Source organism: Littorina saxatilis, linkage group LG7, assembly GCF_037325665.1.
Source record: "Littorina saxatilis isolate snail1 linkage group LG7, US_GU_Lsax_2.0, whole genome shotgun sequence".
In the NCBI taxonomy this organism is placed as follows: domain Eukaryota; kingdom Metazoa; phylum Mollusca; class Gastropoda; order Littorinimorpha; family Littorinidae; genus Littorina; species Littorina saxatilis.
The window spans coordinates 21,034,120-21,057,206 of record NC_090251.1 but is presented as its reverse complement, the minus strand read 5'-3'; the positions used below and the strand labels follow the sequence as shown (position 1 = coordinate 21,057,206).

Below are 23,087 nucleotides of genomic sequence, written 5' to 3'. Positions count from 1 at the left end.
TGTGTCCGTCTGCATGTCTATACGTGCGTATGAGTGTGTGTTTTGTGTGTATGAAGTTTGTGTGAGTGAATGAGTGTGTGTGTGTGTGTGTGTGTGTCCGTCTGTCTATGTATGTATGAGTGTGTGATTTGTGTGAATGAGATTTGTGTGAGTCAATGTATATATGTGTGTTACTTGGGGTGTGGACGTGTGTGTGTGTGGGTGTGTGAGAGAGAGAGAGAGAGAGCGGATTGGGGGGCTGTGATCGGAAACAATGGTTTACGGGAGGTGGAGTGGGCCTTTAACTGTATTAATAGATGTACATGTAATTATTCAAATCATTGGTGGCAGTATTGAAAGCCCTCATATGACGTGAATCACAGAAAAGTTCTATTTTGCACTGTATGCTGACATGATTTATTTTTGTCTCATTTCAGAATCCTTATGAGAGTTTTATGAAGAAGCATCTTCAGCATTATGGTTACTTCACAGGTAAAGAAAAGACTTGGCGTTGTTGTTTGTTTGCTTTTTTGTGTATTTTGTTTTAATGAAAGTGTCATATGCAGTGACCATGTACAAGTGATTTGAATTGATGAATGTCGCCCAAATATGTATTTATTGTGTGCACCTTTCTGCTCTCTATAATTGTTCATTTAACTCAAATAGCTGGAACTAGTTCAACCCTAGGCATTTCTTTTGCAAGTTATGAAGAAACTGGAATTTTGCCAAATGTATGGAATTTTTCTCCAGTGGACCTCCTTTTAAAACCTCCCAAAACCTGCATGACTCGTGAGGAAAGATCACATCATCGGTCTGAAGACGCCATCCCAGCAATTGTTGCGCTTTACATGTCAGATTCAACACAGTCTGTACATCACAACATGTCGCCAGCAACACAGTCTGTACGTCACAACATGTCGCCAGCAACACAGTCTGTACGTCACAACATGTCGCCATTGAAAAGAGCAGTCTTTCTCTCAATGGACAGGTTATTGAACCTTTGACAAACTAATTAAAATAGAATGACAGTGTATCAATGTGTGCACATCCTCCAGGCAAACACATGCAACAAGCAAAGTAAACCCAGTGGCAAATTTGCTATAGGCACATCAATTCAAACAGTCATGCATTCTTGTTCCATGGGTATTACCGCAGGTGTAATGCTTACTCCATGTTTTGGTTGATGTTCCGAAAGTCTTATACACAATGCTGCAGATAACAATTTAACTTACCATTGTATGATCTATGAGAGGGGTCCATATGTGCATGCAGTCACACTTTCATTCCCAGTCAAGCTTAAGTCACCAAAAGCTTACCCAAGTCAGGAGTGATTGAGGCTGCTGGCAATCATCATGCCTTTGGAAATTAGAGGATTATCTTTTAAGTACCATTTGTCTGACTTTATCATATGTTCACCAGTTACTTAAAATATGTGTGTTAATTGCATGCTTGTGGGCTATTTAATTTTTCATGTGGAAGTGTAGCATGTGTTGAAAATGGAGGATAAACTGTTTAATTTGTTATTCTTACATTCTAAGGTCAAACACAAATCTGTGTGTACAGTATTCCTACAAACCTTATCTTTTGAGGTCAACCCTAATACTTCTAGTTTTTGTACAAATTAAATAAGTGTAAAGAACAATAAATAACAAAGAGAAAATTTTAAAAAAGTTCTTCCAGCATTTCGAAGTCTGTCTATTTATATATGGCGTATTACACTTTTTTATCCCCGAGTACGCTAGTACAAGGGCTCAGCAGACTTTAATTGTGTGTCTGTGTGTCTGTCTGTCTGTCTTTCTCCACTTAACAGCTTATTGCTGGGAAACTACTGGGCGCAGTTCGTTCAAAAGTTGATACACTAACTTGATAATAGGTCCGATTGATCGTATTAAAACTTCATAATGTTACCTGGGACCTAAATGCGAAATAAACCACAAAAAACCGACTTGGCGGTGGGAGGAATTCGCGGAGCCACAGCCAGCCAGGCAGAAATATAGCGTCATAAAAAGATTACGTCACGGTCAAAAGTCTTTGACGTCTTTTTCTCTCGCGCGGTGTGTGTGTGTGTGTGTGTTCATTTTGTGCACATGTGTTAGTGTTACTGTTTGTGTTTGTGTGTGTGTGTGTGTGTGTGTGTGAGTGTTTTTGTGTGTGTGTGTGTGTGTGTGCGCGTGCATGAGTCTGTACTCGTGTGTGTGTGTGTGTGTGTGTGTGTGTGTGTGTGTGTGTGTGTGTGTGTGTGTGTGTGTGTGTGTGTGTGTAAGAAAGAGAGAGAGAGAGAGGGAGTGAGGGAGAGAGAGTGTGTGTGTGTGAATGTGTGTGTGCATTTTCACTGTGATCAAATAAAAGAGAAAGACCAGTCACCACGCACATCCTCGGCTCGCATGCAATGTATTTATATAGCAAAGGGAATGCCTGTAATTCACACAGATCAATCACTTGGTCTTAAACGTGCACAAGACAAAAACGTTCATACTGGGGGAGCGAGCCAGTCTGAAGAGTACTCGGGTCCAGCGCGAGCGTTTTTTGAGTCACTTGAGAAAAAGTGACTCTATGTAATCGGTCAGTGTTAGTCTGTCCGGCCGGCCGTCCGGCCGGCCGTCCGGCCGTCCGTAGACACCACCTTAACGTTGGACTTTTCTCGGAAACTATCAAAGCGATCGGGCTCATATTTTGTTTAGTCGTGACCTCCAATGACCTCTACACTTTAACGATGGTTTCGTTGACCTTTGACCTTTTTCAAGGTCACAGGTCAGCGTCAAAGGAAAAATTAGACATTTTATATCTTTGACAAAGTTCATCGGATGTGATTGAAACTTTGTAGGATTATTCTTTACATCAAAGTATTTACATCTGTAGCCTTTTACGAACGTTATCAGAAAAACAAGGGAGATAACTAGCCTTTTCTGTTCGGCAACACACAACTTAACGTTGGGCTTTTCTCGGAAACTATAAAAGTGACCGGGCTCAAATTTTATGTGAACGTGACTCATTGTGTTGTGAATAGCAATTTCTTCCTGTCCATCTGATGCCTCATATAATATTCAGAACTGCGAAAGTGACTCGATCGAGCGTTTGCTCTTCTTGTTATAATTATATTATCAGTTAAGTATTAACAAAAAAAGTTTGCCGTTTAATGGAAAATTCTGATCCTCAGCTTATTTTGATTGGAGAGTTTAAGTACAAACCATTATCAAAATGAAATGTTATAATTTATGTTGTGATGACAGACTCTTTCCTGAGATAAAAACAAATTCATGGATGAAAAGTAAAGCATCAGTGTATTTTATCAAATGCAGTTTTACTTTACACAAATTAGCTGAGAAAGAATTGAATGTAAACAAACCACAATATTTGCTCATAATTTATGTGTACAGTTAATTATGATATTTTGGTATAGTTGTGCCTGCATATGCGCTTTTTGTTTGTTGTGCTTTATATCTGACCACCCATGTGTCTGTCTGTATGTGATCCCTATCACAGACCTGGGAACCTATACGATTTCGGCGTATTTTGTACGCATGATTGTCCAGAATACGATCAGACTAAATTAAAGTACGCTCAGTGGGGAAAAAGTACGACGAGTTAATATTCCTAGACTACTTTTCTTCACAAACGCTTCCGTAAGCCGATCCAGTATTTTGACACGTGATTACAGTTTTTTTGTCAGTAAACATTGAGAGAAGGATTTGTTTTGAATGTCTTGGTAAACTTAATTAACGGTGCGACGGACGTGTATGAAGCATGTTAAATTGTTTGAATCATGGATGTTCAAATGCTGTCTGGAGTACGCTCATTTTTCTGAAAATACACCAAGTTTGTTTGAGAATACTCCAAGTGCAAAACAGGGGTTCCCAGGTCTGCTATCAATATCCTGGTAAAAGATAAGTGTGTAACATTAACATGGTTTTACCATTTTCTAATTGAAACGAGCCAACCATGAAACCCAAAGTTGACCTGTATATAACCAACAACAAAGGGTATAGAAGCGGAACAAGTCTACTGTACAGTAATCCCATTACATGCATTGACAGGTGAGGCATGGAATAGTCCTTCCCAGACCCAGGTACTCAGCCTACTGCCTGCCTGTATGTGTGTTGATCTGACAGAGAATATAATCCTGCAGTATGGTAAAGCCCTATATTAGACCTGTCCCTTTGCAGCAAGTATATTACACTCCTCTACAACCTTGATTTAGGGTTATGTCTGTGTACCACATGGATAGTAAGAGTCAAGTTGCCATGTAGTGCAAGCTACTGCACCCACATTCCACACTTGTTTCCTTATTAGTGGCAGCTTGGGCTTCAAGTCTGACAACTGTTCTTTGAGGAGTCTTGGTTGTTCGTGCTTTGTGGTACTCATACTGGATTTCACTTACAGAGACTGTGTTTTTAATCCTTGACAGTGTTTGGTGCATGGTTTGTCTTTCACTGGAGTTAATTGAAAGGAAGACATTTGAATTGAAACTGAGCAATGGGACTGTGCTTTGTTAATCTTTACAGTGATTAACACCTAATTTCTGAAGTGGAGTTAAAGAAGTATAAACCAGAACCGAGCAGCTGGACAGTGTATATTTTTTCTTTGCTTTAAACTGACTTGGAGGTATTTGACCTCACAAGATTTAAATATCCTGCAAACGGATCTAGCTTAGAGGATTACATCTTTGAGAGTGACAGAAAATACTGGTGCACAACTTTGTGGGTGCAGGCAGCACAGTGGTGGACTGCTAAAACTTGTCTCGTGCTGGCTCCACCAAATCAGGGTTTCCTGAGAATAAAGAGATACGATTAGTATTTACCTTGGTTTTGGAACCAGCCACCACACTGGTGGATCTGTAAATTGAACAATGTCTTGGCAAAGACAGGATGAAGATTCGGGAGAGGAATTGTTTAAAATGTATGACAGGAAGGAACAAATACTCAGCACTTCCATGCACCATTTCTCAGAAAACCCTTATGACATCGACCTTTCCTTTCGTATGCCTGTCACTACAGCAGCTGGTGAGTTAGTGATGCAGATTAGTAAAATACTGTCATGTTGTTAAAGATTGTTGTTGAAGTTTATTGATGTAATTTTATCAGCAAAGAATCAGAATTTTTTGATGTGAACATTACCAGCATTACCGTGTAAGTGCATGAGATAATGCTTATGATTAATTTACTGGTAACTTTACAAATTACATGGACTTTGTAACGCTGTTGTACACTGTGGACCCCCCGCAGGTTAGGGGGAAGAATTTACCCGATGCTCCCCAGCATGTCGTAAGAGGCGACTAACGGATTCTGTTTCTCCTTTTACCCTTGTTAAGTGTTTCTTGTATAGAATATAGTCAATGTTTGTAAAGATTTTAGTCAAGTAGTATGTAAGAAATGTTAAGTCCTTTGTACTGGAAACTTGCATTCTCCCAGTAAGGTCATATATTGTACTACGTTGCAAGCCCCTGGAGCAATTTTTGAGTCACTTGAGAAAAAGTGACTCTATGTAATCGGTCAGTGTTAGTCTGTCCGGCCGGCCGGCCGTCCGTCCGGCCAGCCGGCCGGCCGGCCGGCCGTCCGTAGACACCACCTTAACGTTGGACTTTTCTCGGAAACTATCAAAGCGATCCGGCTCATATTTTGTTTAGTCGTGACCTCCAATGACCTCTACACTTTAACGATGGTTTCGTTGACCTTTGACCTTTTTCAAGGTCACAGGTCAGCGTCAAAGGAAAAATTAGACATTTTATATCTTTGACAAAGTTCATCGGATGTGATTGAAACTTTGTAGGATTATTCTTTACATCAAAGTATTTACATCTGTAGCCTTTTACGAACGTTATCAGAAAAACAAGGGAGATAACTAGCCTTTTCTGTTCGGCAACACACAACTTAACGTTGGGCTTTTCTCGGAAACTATAAAAGTGACCGGGCTCAAATTTTATGTGAACGTGACTCCCAGTGACCTCTACACTTTGACGTCTGCTTTGGTGACCTTTGACCTTTTTCAAGGTCACAGGTATGTCTTGAAGGAAAAAAATTGAAATATCATATCTCTGAAACTATTCATCGGATTTGATTCAAACTTTATAGGATTATTCTTTACATCAAATTATTTACATCTGTATTGTGTTGTGAATAGCAATTTCTTCCTGTCCATCTGATGCCTCATATAATATTCAGAACTGCGAAAGTGACTCGATCGAGCGTTTGCTCTTCTTGTTTGATTAGTGCTTTTGTGAACAAGAAACAATTAACAAGTGGCTCTATCCCATCTCCCCCCTTTCCCCGTCGCGATATAACCTTGAACGGTTGAAAACGACGTTAAACACCAAATAAAGAAAGATGTACTCTGTGGAAGAAGCCTGACTCTGTCAGTAAAGAAACAATTAAAAAAAACTTGGAGGTGCCATTAATATGATTTTACTTTCCTCAGTTCTCTGTCAATTTCTGTAAGTGTTCAACTGTAAGTGTAAGACAGAGTGGTTGTTTTGTTGGTGTGAACTTCCCGGTTGTGTTATATTTTCATCTGTTTGGTCATAGGACGCAATCAGAACTACAGAAACGGATTCCAGCAATACAATGAATGGGAGAAAAACTATGCCTTTCCAGATGGCAGCAGCAGCTCATCAGATTCTGACTCCGACTCTGATGATGACAAAACTGGTAAGTGACATTTGTTAAAAGTGTGATTCCTGAGTTTGGAGCTGTTTCTGTTATTTGTTTGACTGCAGTGCTGCCTGGTCATAATAAGAAGCAAAATGCGATGTTAAGTCTGGAAGTTAAGAATTTTAACAGGCTTGGCTCCATAGCAGACAGAATATTAGGACACTGTTGTGTAGGTTGTGGTGGATACCACAACAGAACTCTAGTAAAGAGGCAGAGGGGTAGAAAAAGAATAAAAAGAATCATGATGTCAGACGGTGTTTTTAACATTTTACCTTGTTTGAACTGGAATGGTACTGTCCTGAATCTGCATGGCATGCATGTTTCAAGCTACTTACTCGTTGTGGTGGCTATCGCTCCATTAAACTAGCCTTCTCTGCAAGAAGTTTTTATGACTTTATGTTGCCTTTAAAAATGATTCAAGCAAGATTTTGTGGAAGAATGTTACTTGATTCATTTTTATCCACATAAGATTTGGGCTGTGATATCAAATGAAACTCAGATGAGGTTACTTTAACAAAAACTGAAACTGTGTAAGAGAACTCAGAATGCTATTTTGTCAAAATGTCACTGCTGATAGATTTGTGTGACTCAACAGCCAATGAAGTGTCTCTTAACCTCTGAAAGGAAAAAGTCAAGAATGTCAATCTATATGGAATAATTGTTCTAGTGTCCCATCCCACCTGTATTACTCACCACACAACATTTATTACATTATCTTTGAGCTGTTTTATCTGAAAAAGTGCTGTGTCCTGTAAATATATATAGGATGTTGATTTGATTTGATTTTTTTTTTTTTTTACCCTGACTGGTGTTAAATCTCGATCATTATCAGTTGCGTTGCAGTCTAGCATGGATTGTGATTGAACAGGTGTTTAATCACCAGTCACGCATCAATCTTTCTTGAACAGATCAAGCTTTTAAAGGGAGATTTGTTTATGAACACATCAAGAGCTAGCATAATTTTCACCACAAGCAGCTTTTACTTTGCATGGCGTAGCTCAGTATAACGTTGTACAATTGTACCACCTCCACCTTTGTACCTCATCTGTGTGTAGCAAACTTTTTTCTAACATACAGCAAAGAGTATATTGACTAGGTGAGTTTTCTAACATACAGCAAAGAGTATATTGACTAGGTGTGTTTTCTAACATACAGCAAAGAGTATATTGACTAGGTGTGTTTTCTAACATACAGCAAAGAGTATATTGACTAGGTGTGTTTTCTAACATACAGCAAAGAGTATATTGACTAGGTGTGTTTTCTAACATACAGCAAAGAGTATATTGACTAGGTGTGTTTTCTAACATACAGCAAAGAGTATATTGACTAGGTGTGTTTTCTAACATACAGCAAAGAGTATATTGACTAGGTGTGTTTTCTAACATACAGCAAAGAGTATATTGACTAGGTGTGTTTTCTAACATACAGCAAAGAGTATATTGACTAGGTGTGTTTTCTAACATACAGCAAAGAGTATATTGACTAGGTGTGTTTTCTAACATACAGCAAAGAGTATATTGACTAGGTGTGTTTTCTAACATACAGCAAAGAGTATATTGACTAGGTGTGTTTTCTAATACATGTACCATTTTTATTATTCAGTTTTCTTGTTGTTTTGGGAGGGAAGGGTGATATTGACACATGAAAGCCTATCGGTTAATCTAGGATTATGATATTGCCGTGTGCACAAAGGAGTGTGTGCAGAGTGTGATTGATGACAACTAATTGTGCGAGGATTGATTTCTGAGGGTGAACGGCAGCACTTTGTATGAGCAGTGTGGTGTGACTGCTGCCTTAGCGTCAGCTTATTGATGTCTTGGTACTCTCCTCACCTCTCTGTGGAGACGTTTCCAGGGTAGCTAATGGGCCCCATTCCACCACAGTTCTGTTGATGGCGTTTGTACCTGGGTAGTCATGGCCCTGTTGACCGGCATGTGGTTGTATACCTGTGTGCATTCTGTGGACAGGGAGAACAGTGTTTGTGTCCAGATGAGTTGTTTACTTTACTGTGAGATTTACCTATTAATTCAAGAATATTAGAATTATTAGTTCATTTTTAGAAAGTTCGTGAAGAAGAGAACCAAGCAAACGAAAAAAAAGAGTGTACTGGAATATCTGTGTTTCTAGATTTTATCACTGGCATGTTGTTGCTTCATTAATTCATTGAACCCAAAACAGAAGCGTTCACAGAAGAGTGAAAATCAATCAGCCAGCCACATAAAGTGGAGTCTCACGGATTAATTAAGGACCACGAAGCACCCTTCTATGGCTCATCAATGGAGCATGAGAAATCATCAAATATTCACTGATTGCACCTTGGTCTTAAGTGGCTGTAGCGCTGATATCAGCAGCCAGTTGCCACGCTGTTGAGTCAGGTGTAGTCAGAGAAGGATTGTGTCCACACCTTGCCGTGCACTGCCTGAGGCTTCTCTTTGGAATCGACTTATCTCCTGCAGTTTACCTGTGTGTCATTCATTTCTTACACGGCATACGTTTCCATAGTAGACTTCCATTTAAACGTTACTGTTCAGTGAGGCTGTAGGGGCCTGGACCAATCCTAAGTAAATTTATATATACTTCCTGTGACATTTGAAGCGTCTGTGTTCTCAAAAGCTGTTTTCTTATCAATCAATGCTGTCTTCAGTTCAGGATGTTTTTGTAATGGTGACTCCAGAATCTTTTACCCAGCAAATGTTAACTCCCAGATTTAAACAGCGAGGAGCTTCCAAGTTGGAAAATGAGCTCTGAGGAAGGCAGCCAGCCTGAGTCTGCTTCAGAGCCTGATGGGTCTGGCTCAGGAGAGGAAGATCCCTCTGGCTCTGGCTCTGGGGAGGAGGAATATGATTCAGCTGGTAGAGAGACAGCTTTTGAATCTGAGGAGTATGAAGATAGTGGGACCGGCGTTAGGTCTGGCTCAGGTGAAGATGAGGCAGACGATGTAAGATCTGGCTCAGGAGAAGAGTTCTCGACCTCTGGTTTGAGAGAAGAAGAGGCCGAATCTGGCTCTGAAAATGGAAGGCCTGATTCTGACAGCAACTCAGACAGAGAATCGGATGCAAAACACCACAGAAGAGTGAAGCAGTCATCATTAAAACAGTCTCTGTCTAAACATGCAAGTGGGGATGACTCTGAACAAAGTGAAGATGACCACGAAGAAGACGATGAGGTTGATGATAACAGTGGTGATGGTTCTGACAGAGGCACTTCAAAACACACAGTGACCCACAAGACCAAAACAAAAGGGGGAAAACATACAGAATCTGACAGCAATGATGAAGGAAGTGGTAATGATGAAGATAATGTTGATAAAGGAAGTGGTGGTGATGAAGATGATGCTAACGATGGAGATAATGTTGATGAAAGTGATGGTAATGATGAAGATAATGTTGATGAAGGTGATGGTAATGATGAAGATAATGTTGAGGATGAGGATGATACCGAGGATGAAGCGGCTCTCAGTAAAACAGTCCGCTTTACCAAGAAAGAAAAGAACTTCGGGACAAAGAAAACTAGTAACAAGCAAGACCGCCGTTCTGAGAGTGAGGATCAAGAGGAGGAGGAAGACGAAGATGGCAGTGAAAGCGACAGCGACAAATCCAGGACATCCAAGACATGCAGAAGAAATAAATTACAAAGAAGGAACACAAGAGCCAGTCAAAGCAGCTTTATGCAAAGGAAGAGTTCTAGAACCAGTGGAAAGCAAAGGAGTGACTCTACAACTAGTGAAAGCAAGGCAAAACAAAGGAGTGACTCTACAACTAGTGAAAGCAAGGCAGAACAAAAGAGTCTTATTGGAAGCAGTCCTAGAATTGACAAAGGACAGATTAGTTCTAGAGTCGATGAAAGCAGAATCGCACCAAAAAAACATTCTGGAAGCAGTGAAAGCAGTGAAAAACAAAGGAGCATTTCTAGAACCAGTGAATGCACTAGTGGAAGTGTGAGATCCGCCAGATCAGTTGTCACAGGCAAGGGAAAAGACAGGAAGGGGTACAGTGTGGCAGAAAAAGGAAAGAACATCTGCGTTGGTCTTGCAAACAATTGTGAAAAGAGTGAGGTAACTCTGTGGGATAGTTCTTCTGAGGCTTCAAAAGAACACAAAAAACATACCCCAAATTCAAAGAGAGGCAAGGAAGCTAGCAAAACAGGCTCATCACCGACTGAGAAATTACATGGAAAGAAAAGCGAGAATGAAACTGGTGATGATCAGGGGAGTCAAAATGAGTCAAGCAGGGAACGTTCTTCAGACATCGCCTCTTCCAAGAGTAGCATGGCAGCCAAGCAGTCATCTGCAACTCTGACAGACACTGCAGAGCAGGACAGCAGCGATACAGACTCAGAACTGTCAGATGAAAGCTACATCTTGCAAAAGTTTTCCTCCTCCTCAGCCAGCGAAGCTGAGTGTAGGGGAAGGAACGAGAGGAGGAAGGGGTACCCCCCGCCCGTGGAAAAACCAATTGGATTGCTTTTATATGCGCACACGCACATCAGCGTGCATGACCTTCGCGGTGGCGGACAATTTAAAGTCTCAGGTATGGAAACAGCTCTTTGCTTCTCATGTTTCTTGTCCATTATGTGTTTCCCCGGTTGATTGAATGAAAATTACAACACTACCAAAACGGTGTCACAAGACACTGAGTATTTTTCCAAAAGATACTCTTGATTGAGATATAGATCTAACAAAGAGAAAGAAGATTTACAATGTTTTTTATGTTTACATGGGTTCCATTTTACTTCTTTAATAAAATGAATTCCAGAAGGAAGCAACAGTGAAAATCATCCAGTATCACCTGATGGTGAGTTTGTTGCGATCTTTCTCATAGCTGTTGCTGTCAGTATCTGCAGAGCAAGAGGCTTACCGGAAAAGGCGCTTTTCCGTAAATCAATATGTCTCACATTTAAGGCCAATTTGCTTGTTAAGTTTGATAACAAGTCAAAGGTATCACTTTTGTTGTTGTTGCCTCTCTCCTAACTGTTGAACACAGAAGTGAAACTGTTAGAGACGATTACTGAAAATTAGAAAAATAACTTTATTATAGCAAAATTCATGCATACATTATGTAAGAGATATCTTATTAATCTCTTGGTTCTGTGTTGACTATTGAACAATCTCTTAGAAATAAGAAGAAAAGAACTTCTTCCTTGTAGCATTTAAGGTTATGTCTATGTTGTTCCCCTTATAGGGGAGTCAGTCTAATTTGAAACTGCATGTAATTGATGAGATTCTCTGAGTTTTTGATGCAGTTGATGTGTTAATGGTTTCTTTTTGATTGTTATGTGGTAGAATACTAATCAGATCTTACAAACATAAAGATGAGCAGAACTAATTTTGGGGAGATTTACATGTATCAAGATTTCTAAGGTCTAATAAAACTGCAAATGACCATGTAGTGTAAAGTCTGTTATGTTGCAGCACTCCGAAATAACTTCTGAAATTAGGCAATTCTATGACTGAACCCAGATTTCATTTGTTGTGCACATGATTACTATTTACCTGCTTCTCCAAATGAGCAATTGCACATGCATTGACAACACCAAAGACAGACTGAAACAGACATTTGCACCCTACTGTCATCATTAAATTTCCTTTCTTGACATCAAATTGCCTTTTGGGCACAGAAGGGCAGTTATGCTTCTGTTCACATTGTCAGATTTGTATTGACAATTAACGCCTGCCAGCTTTGCGCCAACATTTTGTGGCTTCATGATATAATTTCAGCCATTCTGTAATCTGACTGCAAGTTACATTTGCAAAGATATCTTTTCATCATGACTGCACTTAATTTAATTTGATATGCACATTTACTGGCAAAAATTAGTTAGAAAACAATTTACATACATACATATTTATACTTTAGTAGAACGTAGAGTGCACAGTATAGAATACTTTTATGTATACAATGCACAAAGGTCACTCAACATGAATCTCAAATGATACATTCTGAAATGATTAAGGCATCTTTCAGAACATGATTTACATGTGTATGTGTGTTCCATTTTCTTAATCAGTGTTTTGTACACCTGAGTATGCATTTAATCATTCATTAAAAATGTAGAATATACACAATTTTACAAAACTAAAATACCCATGAGTCCATTGTCAACTTGTGTGTGTTTATATCCGAGAATACTTCACATACTCCCTCTATCCAATGGAACCCCCCCCTTTTGATACCTCCAATAATCTGAGAAAATTGGGTCTTTTTAAGGAGGGAGTCTTAAAATGGGGATAAATTTACAGAAGTTATGATTATGAACAAAAAATATGAGAAAACAGGGTCTGAAAAGGGAGGGAATCTTAAATTAGGGGGTCTTAAAGGGGGGTTCCACTGTTGTTTGGGCCGGGTAGCTCAGTTGGTAGAGCACTGGACTTGTGATCCTAAGGTCACAGGTTCCAATCCCGGCAGGGACGGACACAGATCTACTTTATGTGGAGACCCAGAGACGGTATCCATGTGCCACCCCCGTGTCACCACAGTGGCATGTATTATGACCTTCAAGTCATTATTCTGCCAAAAGTGCAGGTGGCTGATTACACCTAAAGCATGCACACACCTGGGTAGTGTGACTCTTGTTGCTGCTAGCTTTCCACTGGGAGGAAGCGAACGGAATTTCCCAGCATTGGGATAATAGATTAAACAAAATGAAATATAATTAGCACATAAGAAAAGTAGATGGTTGCTGTCAACCAAAAACGACCGATCAAAAAACACCAAAAAAAGCTAAAAGAGGAATCTAAGGTTTGCCGGACTGATTTGTTAATGTGACTTTAATTTTATTTCGTGATGAATATGACTTCTTCCCATATCAGGCTTAGATGCTGGGTGTACATGCACATGTATAACCGTTTTCACTGATGTCTGTCTGTCTTGTCTGTCTGCCTGTCTGTCTCTATGTTTTCAACTGTGTCCATTTTGTCTTGGATGCTGTCCTGGTAATATTATGTGATATTATGTGATATTTCCAGTTGCTGAAAAGGTCAAATGCACAGTTTGTCATTTTATTGATGGATTCAAAATGTTTATCAAGACTTTGCTTGCTGGGAGGGTTAATTGCAGAGTTTCTGTTCTTTGAATCTTTTTGTGGTAAGAACTAACTTTGGATTCCGACTCCTTCCATGTTCTAACGTGTGCCAGATCATTTTTCAAACAATTACCAAACAGCTGGTCTAAATCAAAAACAAAGCAAAATGTACAAGAGACTTCTGCTGATTATCTTTGTTTTATGATTGTTTCATTAATTAAAAATTGGCGGCAAAAGAAACACAGTGTACACTGTACTTGCTTTTGCTGGAGAGCGATATTGAATGATAAGAATATTGTGGGACACTAACCAACACCATAGTCCAATTTATGGCAATGCATTTGGCTTTGGGTGTCAACAGAGCTAGGCTATTGCAGCCATGGTGACATTGGAAACTGTCACAGATGATACAGGCTCATTGCACAAGCCACAGTTCCTCAGGGAGTGACAGATACAATGGGCTTTAGATGCTCCCTCCTGACCCCCTACCCCACAAGCTATGCAGCTGATTTATACATTATATGTGTTATTGTTTTCAGACAACAGACTTCAGGATGACCTCATGCGCACAACTCAGCTTGTCTACAGCTGTGAATCTGGAAGAATGGTAAATAGTTGGTACATCACTTTGTTTGTTGTTTGTTTCACTTGTTCACTTTGTCTTCCTTTCTTTCTTCATTGTTGTGCCATAACATCTGAAAGTGGTTATACATTTCTATGGAGATGTACTACAATAAGCTAAGCCTTTTGTATGCTTGATTATGTCCTTTTGGTAAATTTTGTTTAACAGGTTGTCCATACTATGGAAGGAGGGATGTACCGGCGATGTAGAAATAACGTAGTACTGCTATAAATGCTCAAGGCTCAAGTCTTTGCAGAAAAGCTGCTGTGAAAGGGAGACTACTGCGTCATCCTGTCACACTTGGTACCTGTCAAAAGTGTCCCCATATTGCAGGTGGCTTGTCATGACATGTATATTTTGTTCAAAATAAATAAAGGACTACATGAAATGTCCTTTATTTGGGAGGTGTCATCTCCTCAAAGAGGCCTCACATCAAAGGGTAACCCCTGTATAAACATCTTCTGCATTCTCCTTGGCAGGTTCCCAGGCTGCGAGAGCCACGCAACTTGTACGCACTGGCCAAAGAACTTGGACCACAGCAGGCAGCAAGATGGTATGTTCCTGCTTTTTTTTTTTACCTGAGAAAATGACGAGATTCATGTCTATGCTTGATGGCATACACAGAAGAAGAAAATGGAAAAGAATAAAAATTTTGATGTAGCTGATAGTTTCATTATGTTGCATCAGTGTGTCTGTCTAGATGTGGTGGCAGTATTGAAGTGAAGATGTCACTGTTTCAGGCCGTCAGAGATCCAGGTTGAGCGAGGCAGAGTGCTGCACCAGTACTACGTCCCAACAGAGCCTGAGCCTTTCTACAAAATGAGTCAGTTCATTTCTTTGTCTTGTTTCTTTTAGAAAGCAACTAACAGATGAACTCGGCTGGGCGTTAAGCAAACAAACAAACAAACAAACAGATGAACAAGCACCCTCCCCCCTGCCATCTGCCCCACTACCACCACAAAGAAAGACAAAGTTAGGTAAAAGTAAACAATCAGAAAAACAAAGATGCAGGGCAAATATTGGTATCAAAAAGAATTGTTAGCAGATGTATGATATGGTAATAGTAATACAGTAGACTTCCACTATATCGCAGTCTTTGGGGTCCAAAGAATCAGACCGAGATATACACATTTTGGGATTTAGCCCCTGAACAAAAAAATTACACTCTTGGACTTGGCCTCAAAGTTCACACTACTCCACCCCACTCCCCCCTCTGAAAAGAAACCCCTCCCCCAACCTTCCCACACCTGTTGTTCCTGACTTAGAGGATAAAAAGGGAGTTGGACCTGGATGAAAAGTCCAAATGTCGTGTGTGTGTGTGGGGGGGGGGGGGGGGGGGGGGGTTGGCGCATGCGTGCATGTGTGACTCCAAAGTGTACAGATGTGAGGTTTCTATTTGCAACAATGTTGTCAACATGAACAATGATGCAAGATGTGACGTTTTTTTCTTTTTTGTTTGCATTTCTGACACCACACCAAAACGCCGTAAGGTGAAGCGCAAGTATACACTTGTCACAGTTGGCGCCTCCAAACCTTAAGTGGCCACCCGATCTGCCAGAACGTCAATTAGCCTGTCTGAAGTGATAATTTGCATGCCTGACTGGCCATTCTGACTGGTCACATTATTGACCTTGAATATGGCACATGCCATGGCCACAGAACCGTGTCAGAATTGACTTTGAGGCAGGTGTCTTTTTTTGTTAACCGGCCAATCTGTTTTGGCAGTTTTTTTGTTTTTGTTTTTTATTTGATGCATTGTTTTGACTGGCTGGTCGACCGTTTGACAGTTTTGACATGTAGACATTTTTCAGGCCAAACATTTTATTTGAAGTCAGGATGTTTGAACCTTTCATCTTCCTAGCCAGTCTGGGAATAAAAAAGTGGGGCTTGGCAGGCTTTTTTGTTGTTGGTCCAAGTATGTCAATGCGATACAGCCTAATTCGTGATGTAGAGAAACACATTAAAGTTGAATTCCCCTGTAACTCAGAAGACATTGGTGGTCTGAAGTTCAGTTTCCATGAAATCATCTCAGTGTTCACAGTAGAAAACAAAAAGTATCCTCTCTGTCTGTGTAAACTGCAATTAAGGTCAAAGATAAAACACAAGGATATTATTTTTCTTTTGTTTCTTATCATATTATGGCTGTTTGATTTATATTGTGAAAATGAATATCGGATTTGATATAATCACAAGTGGATGAAATACTACAAGTTGATAACATTGTTCATTGGCTCTATCGACGCCCGTTTTTAACCACTTGCTTCCCTTTATATGATAAACCGTCCATAGATCGTCGTTCCCCCGAACTAACTCCTTAGTATGTCATCGAGAATTAAGGATTTTGGGATATCCTTTCATGCGCCTTTCAGCGATTGGTCAATGCATTTCGTATCAATAATGTCGGTCTCGCTTGAAATTATCGCTACATGATATTGCTTTCCAAACTTATAAGAAGTGACCAGGAGCGTAGGGTCAGTTACTGAACTAGCCCCGAACAATGAGATATGGAGAACAGTACACAAATACGAACGGAGAGACTCGGAAACTCGAGTCACTGAGTCGTCGCCACGCTCGAGAACTCGGGTGTAATATTTGAAGTTAAAATCTCCCTCGACTACAGTGCGACCAAATAGCTCAGTCGGTAGAGTGCCCGATTGACGGTGCGCTAGTCCTTACTTATGTGGTCCCGGGTTCGATACGCTTCGAGAGCAATTTTTTTGGGTTTTTTTCTGAACTCGCAATACTTGTATTTTATTCATTTGCTTCATTCCAAACGGTTTTCAACTTTTTCTTGTTTTCTTAACTCTATATACTTGTATTTTTTTCATTTTGATTTATCCCAAAGATTTTGAGTCATGTATTGAAAATCGAATATAGTGCATGAGTGCCATTGAACAGCTTTCCCAAATTCCGTATTCTATTTTTAGTAATGGATATTTCCAAGGACAGGTCAAAGGGCATATGTATCATCGCGTGTTGACTGCTGGTAATAGTACTTTGCTGCTTCTATTATGATAGGCTTCTGATATAATTGAATAGGTTTTATAACAGAAGCCATGAGGATGTATAATGATTTTTCAGATTATATTTGAAAAATGAATGAGTACTTCATGAAATAGGTATTATAACATTTTGGTTTAATGTCGTACTGTTGGCTTATTTCTTGTTCCTTTTCGCTTCAGCGGGGACAGAGAAAACACCCATGTGTCGTGGAGAGGAGAATGGGGGCAGAGTCGTCTTTGAGTATGACCCCAAGTTCAGCTTTGTAAGTCACTCAGATAGTTCTGCCTGTGTGTGTGTTCTGCCTGTGTGTGTGTTTGTCTGTGTGTATACGCATGCACACATTAGTGTGTGTGCGTGCATGGGTGCATGCATGCATGTGTGAGAGAATGAGAGAGAAAGAAAGAGAGGGAATTAGAGAGACGGGGTAGGGAGAATGCATGTGGGCTATTAGAAGTGTTTATAAATATTGTTAAGGTCATCAATGTGCATACAAATATTAGGGAGCCCAGGCAGTATTTAGTCAAATGGAATGACAATTATATCTTGTTTTCAGTTCATGCGATCACGTGTCGGTGGATCACGGAATGGCTGCAGCAAATGCAGTATAGACCTTGAATCGGACAATGACAACACACTGCTGTTTGAATCGCGCTTTGAGAGCGGGAACTTGGCCAAGGCTGTCAAAGTGTCAGTAGGAAATTTTGTGTTTGTGCAGTTTATAGGAGAATGCATGCATAAATGGTGTACAGAAATAATCTAGCGTGTGAATAAGATATTGTTAGTGTGTGTGTGTGTGTGTGTGTGTGTGTGTGTGTGTGTGTGTGTGCGATCAGAAGATTAATATTGTTTTGTTCACAAAATGATACACTAAGAGAGTTTATCATTCCAATGATACAGTAAGGACTATGTTTTTATATGAACAGTGAGGATGCAAAGGCATGTGATTGCTGGGCATTGATTCTGTGAGATGGTCAAGTCTTCATTGTCAGCTGGCATTTTGATCTGTTTTGTCAATAGATCATAGGCTTGAGAAAGGGAACTTGAGTATAATAAGATTTTATTTGTTTGCAGTGGTGACTATGATTATGAACTGTGGCTTCGTTATGACCTGTACACCAACAAGCACACACAATGGTTCTACTTCCGAGTGAACAACATGAAACCCAACACACAGTACAGGTTCACAATCGTCAACCTCCTCAAGGTAGGTGCTGTGTCTTCACAGTGTGTTATCATGCAGTGTGGTCAGTATTTTGATAAAATCATAAATCTGTCAGTGGTGAAAATATGACAAGCCCTTGTATATTTTACTAGATGAATACCCGCTTCGCCGGGAAGAAGTCAAGCCAAATACCTGTCTGCGTAAACCGGCGCACCGCACGAAGGAAGGGAGATAAACGCGCAAAACACTGGAGAAGAGTAATACCCGGCTTCGCCGGGACAGTGACCTTCTAAAAATAGTATAATGGGAATATGGATTGAGCGTTGTCGACAGTGACCTTCTAAAAATAGAAACGGGAATATGGATTGACGCCACACGAAGGAAGGGAGATAAACGCTGAAAACACTGGAGAAGATAAGGAAGTAAGTTACTGGGAATGGATCCAGAGAAAAACCAAAATCGGTTCAGCGCTGCGCGCTGAGAGCATGTGTTGAAATATCTCATCGACCAGGTTATGTCCGGGGTGTACCTGAATATGGCCACCAAATTTGAAACAGATCCATGGAGAACCTTGGGCGTGCATCGCGAACACACAGACACACACACACACACACAGACACAAGTCGTATATATATATAGATACTGTTGTTGATTTGAAGTATGTGAATGTGTCTGGAGTATTGTTGAAATGATGATGAAAAAAATCTTTTAAAAGTTCACTCACATGATTGTTCTCTTTGTACACACTGGAACTTATTTTTTAAGACCCTCAATTATACTTTTAAGACTTCATTTTCTCAGAAGGTTTCTTCATTGTGCCAGTAAATTTATGGCCGTTATGAGACACCTGTGTGAAGCCCAATTTGTCAGATCTTGGGGAGGTCTTAAAACAGAGGTGCTATGTGCTGCAGTCATTTCTTTGTGTTTCTGTGGGCAGCCTGTACAGAGGTGCTATGTGCTGCAGTCATTTCTTTGTGTTTCTGTGGGCAGCCTGACAGCCTGTACAGAGGTGCTATGTGCTGCAGTCATTTCTTTGTGTTTCTGTGGGCAGCCTGACAGCCTGTACAGAGGTGCTATGTGCTGCAGTCATTTCTTTGTGTTTCTGTGGGCAGCCTGACAGCCTGTACAGAGGTGCTATGTGCTGCAGTCATTTCTTTGTGTTTCTGTGGGCAGCCTGACAGCCTGTACAATTTCGGGATGCGGCCATGCATGTACAGTGACAGAGAAGCCATGCAGAACAAGGTTGGCTGGACCAGAGCCGCCCAGAACATCAAGTACTACCGCAACAATCTCAAGTACTGAACCACACACACTCTGTGATGAGTGGGCTGAAAAGCAGACTGTCACTCTTGTGTCTCAATTGTAGGAAGCTCAAAAATAGACGGAAGAGACAGTAACAGTGAAAGGGAATTAGTCATGAACAACTTACTTGCAATCTTTGCCATTGTTTGGAATTCCTAGTTTATTTTAAACTTTGGGATAATTCAGCCTAAAGTGGAAACTGTTCTGTTTTATTTACTGTTCATTCTTAGATTTGGCTCCTTTGCCAAAATTTCACCGGCTTCTTCAGCATAAAAGTAGATATTATATTGCCCCCAGACCTATGCAGTTTTCATTCCATGTCATTTTTCAAATCCAAACTTAAAACCAACCTCTTCAACAAATATTTTCTTTAAACAACCCATCAATTCTGGTCCATTTCTGTCTGCATTTGTTCCATTGTATTTAGTTTTTGACGTGTGTGTGGGTGCATGCGTGTTTGTTTGCATGTGATTGTACTGTAATTATTGTTGGAATTACTTTTTCTGCATTCAACACGGACACGCACACGATTGCCAGTGTGCTGATGCATAGCTGTTCATTATGTCTGTTGCTGACTGAATATCTTTATAAGTGTCTCTTTATGGGTAGTGCTTTCATCAACCTAATAAAGTTTGTTTGTGACAGGTACGAGACAAGTAAAGGGGATCGGTCCTTCTACTCCTTGACGTGGACCATGCAGTTCCCCCATGACAATGACACTGTGTACCTGGCCCACTGCTACCCCTACACCTACTCTGATCTGCAGGTCAGTGGTGCTTGTGACTACTTCATCCTGTGTGCTGGCCTGTTAGGCATTGCCACAGTATGTTTGATATTCTTACACTGCACACAAAATATGTGACAACAGTGAGTGAGTGTTTTGCGGAGCCAGTCTCCTAACACTCTGGATTATAAGAATCATATGATTTTGATTAATTATTCTGACGAAAAAGTAGTTAGTATTGTACTGTGTGAGTGGATGCATGCTTTGCTGCTGGCCCTTCATCAGAAGTCATATCTACAAGTCGGTGTCTATGGTAACGGCTGCACCATTTATTCAGTTCAGGATGCGTGCAGTTGATGGGCAGTGTCACTAGCAGATCAGCAGTATTAATATTATTGTAGGTGTCTCAGATTTGATGTGGTTGAGACAATCGGAGAGATGCTTTGTGTAGTTAATACAACTGCTCTGTGATCAGTTGTGTATGAGGTATCTTTAATTTCCAGTTGACTAGCATGGAATATTTTTCTACATTTACAGGACTACTTGCTAGAGTTACAGAATGACCCCATCAAGTCACGTATCTGCAAGCAGCGAGTTTTGTGTCGCACTCTGGCAGGAAACATGGTGTATGTCCTCACCATCACATCTGCCGCGCAGAATCCCGAAGACATGAAGGTGAGTTGAGAATGTTCTGTTTGGGGGTTTGAGTAACTTCTCAAGCTTCCTTTGTATGTCCAAATAACCTTATGTTTTAGATGTCTATTAAAGTGTCCACACAATGGCAGATGAAAAAACAGCCTAATGTAAAACACAAGTGTACATGGGAGTTGCAGCCCGCAAACGCAGGAGAAGAAGTATATTATTCACACCAATGCTGAAAAGAGTAAAGAAGATTCAAACACAAAGGTTGTGTAAAGTTACAAAGCTAAAAGAAAAGTTTAAAGTTTTTGTATGATTATAATTCTTCTTCAGAAGTGACATATACCGTAAACTACCTTGTATACGATGCACCAATTTGGCCCAACTTTGCCCAAAAGTTCGGGATGGTACTACAGCAGTCCCTGCAATGTACGGCCCCCGGCGTGAGCGGACACCTGACATGTACGGACACATTTGCTCGGCACGGAGTGTTTTCCTTCTATATTTGCCCCCCCCTTAAACGGACACCTGCAAAACGTGGACGCGGACACTCATTTTCGGTCCCAACAGCAGGTCATACCTCCAATGTACGGACAGACCATCGTCAAATTTTCACAACAAAATCGATAACAGAGCAGTCCGGCTCTTGGTACAAAGATCACAGCCGCAATGGCGTGATGACAGTCACTGATAACTTGAGTTCACGTGTACCCATCAGAAGGGGGGGTAGTTTTGGTCAGGAGTGGAGTACATGTATGCGAAGATGCCAACATGAAACTGCACTGTGCTCTTTATTCTTGTCTGTTGGACGTAATCAACAGAAACCACAGTCGATGAAGGTCCTGAGCGAAAGAGAGTGAAAAACCGGCCACAGTTCTCAGCATCGTGTGTCTGTATGTAACCTCTTTCATTGACAAGATACTCTTGTTTCCCCTCAGCCTTGACCAGTGAATCGGTTGCCTAATCTGTGAACCCTTCAGTTGTCTTGCTTTGTCAAAAGTTACGACACAGTCAACTGGCTTTGCTCTGAGTGAACAGTGCAGCTGGCCTCTCTGGCCACAGCCCCAAACAGTACATGGCTGGAGGGAGTGAGAGAGGGGGGGGGGAGGGGTGGAGGGGTAGCTGGCTAAACTCTGTGGGGTGTCTGGTGTCACTACATGTCAGCAGGAAGAACATTGAAGAGAAATAGAGAGGTGTACTCTTCCACACAATTTCCAAGCATCAGTTGTCACGGCTTGGGGTAGGCATTAGTGAGGGAGAGTGGGAGCTGTGTTATGTACAGTGTATTTCCGACTGAAGAGTGAAAAAAAAGTCACTGCCATGCCACATGATCGGCATGCAGTCAATAAAGCCAGACAAGAAGAAAATAAATTACATGATTATGACATGCAGCTCTATCTGCTGCTATTTATTCAAACTGGTTTTCAAGCTTATTCTTGCAAAGCATCTGCACACGCTCCTCTGTGCTGTGTTTGTGTGGCTGCTTTCGTATGTCAGTGCATGGTGAGTGTGTTCACTTGCCTTGAGGATTTATTTGATCTCTTCTTTTCTTTTTGTTTGTTTGTTTGTTTGCTTAACGCCCAGCCGACCACGAAGGGCCATATCAGGGCGGTGCTGCTTTGACATATAACGTGCGCCACACACAAGACAGAAGTCGCAGCACAGGCTTCATGTCTCACCCAGTCACATTATTCTGACACCGGACCAACCAGTCCTAGCACTAACCCCATAATGCCAGACGCCAGGCGGAGCAGCCACTAGATTGCCAATTTTAAAGTCTTAGGTATGACCCGGCCGGGGTTCGAACCCACGACCTCCCGATCACGGGGCGGACGCCTTAACACTAGGCCAACCGTGCCGGTATCTCTTCTTTTCAACACTTTTTTCATACAAATCATTTTTACAGAACGTTTAAAGAAGTATTAGGAGTTTGTTGTTATTGTTTAGTAGCCACAAGAAGTGATTAGCATTGACTCAATCCTGTTGTTTGTG

The 23,087-nt window shown here is 40.8% G+C and overlaps 1 protein-coding gene across 4 annotated transcripts in view; it reads left to right on the top strand.

Annotated features, from left to right (window-relative positions):
- LOC138970885 (cytosolic carboxypeptidase 2-like) overlaps positions 1-23,087 on the top strand; it is a 99,302-nt gene that overhangs the window by 15,123 nt on the left and 61,092 nt on the right. For all 4 annotated transcript variants that reach the window (XM_070343461.1, XM_070343460.1, XM_070343458.1 and 1 more), the window contains exons 2-12: positions 417-471; positions 6,498-6,620; positions 14,183-14,250; positions 14,745-14,818; positions 15,006-15,088; positions 17,448-17,530; positions 17,822-17,955; positions 18,340-18,472; positions 19,604-19,725; positions 20,378-20,498; positions 20,994-21,131. In XM_070343461.1, the coding sequence (XP_070199562.1) occupies positions 417-471; positions 6,498-6,620; positions 14,183-14,250; positions 14,745-14,818; positions 15,006-15,088; positions 17,448-17,530; positions 17,822-17,955; positions 18,340-18,472; positions 19,604-19,725; positions 20,378-20,498; positions 20,994-21,131 (1,134 nt within the window). The remainder of the gene's footprint in view (positions 1-416; positions 472-6,497; positions 6,621-14,182; positions 14,251-14,744; positions 14,819-15,005; positions 15,089-17,447; positions 17,531-17,821; positions 17,956-18,339; positions 18,473-19,603; positions 19,726-20,377; positions 20,499-20,993; positions 21,132-23,087) is intronic.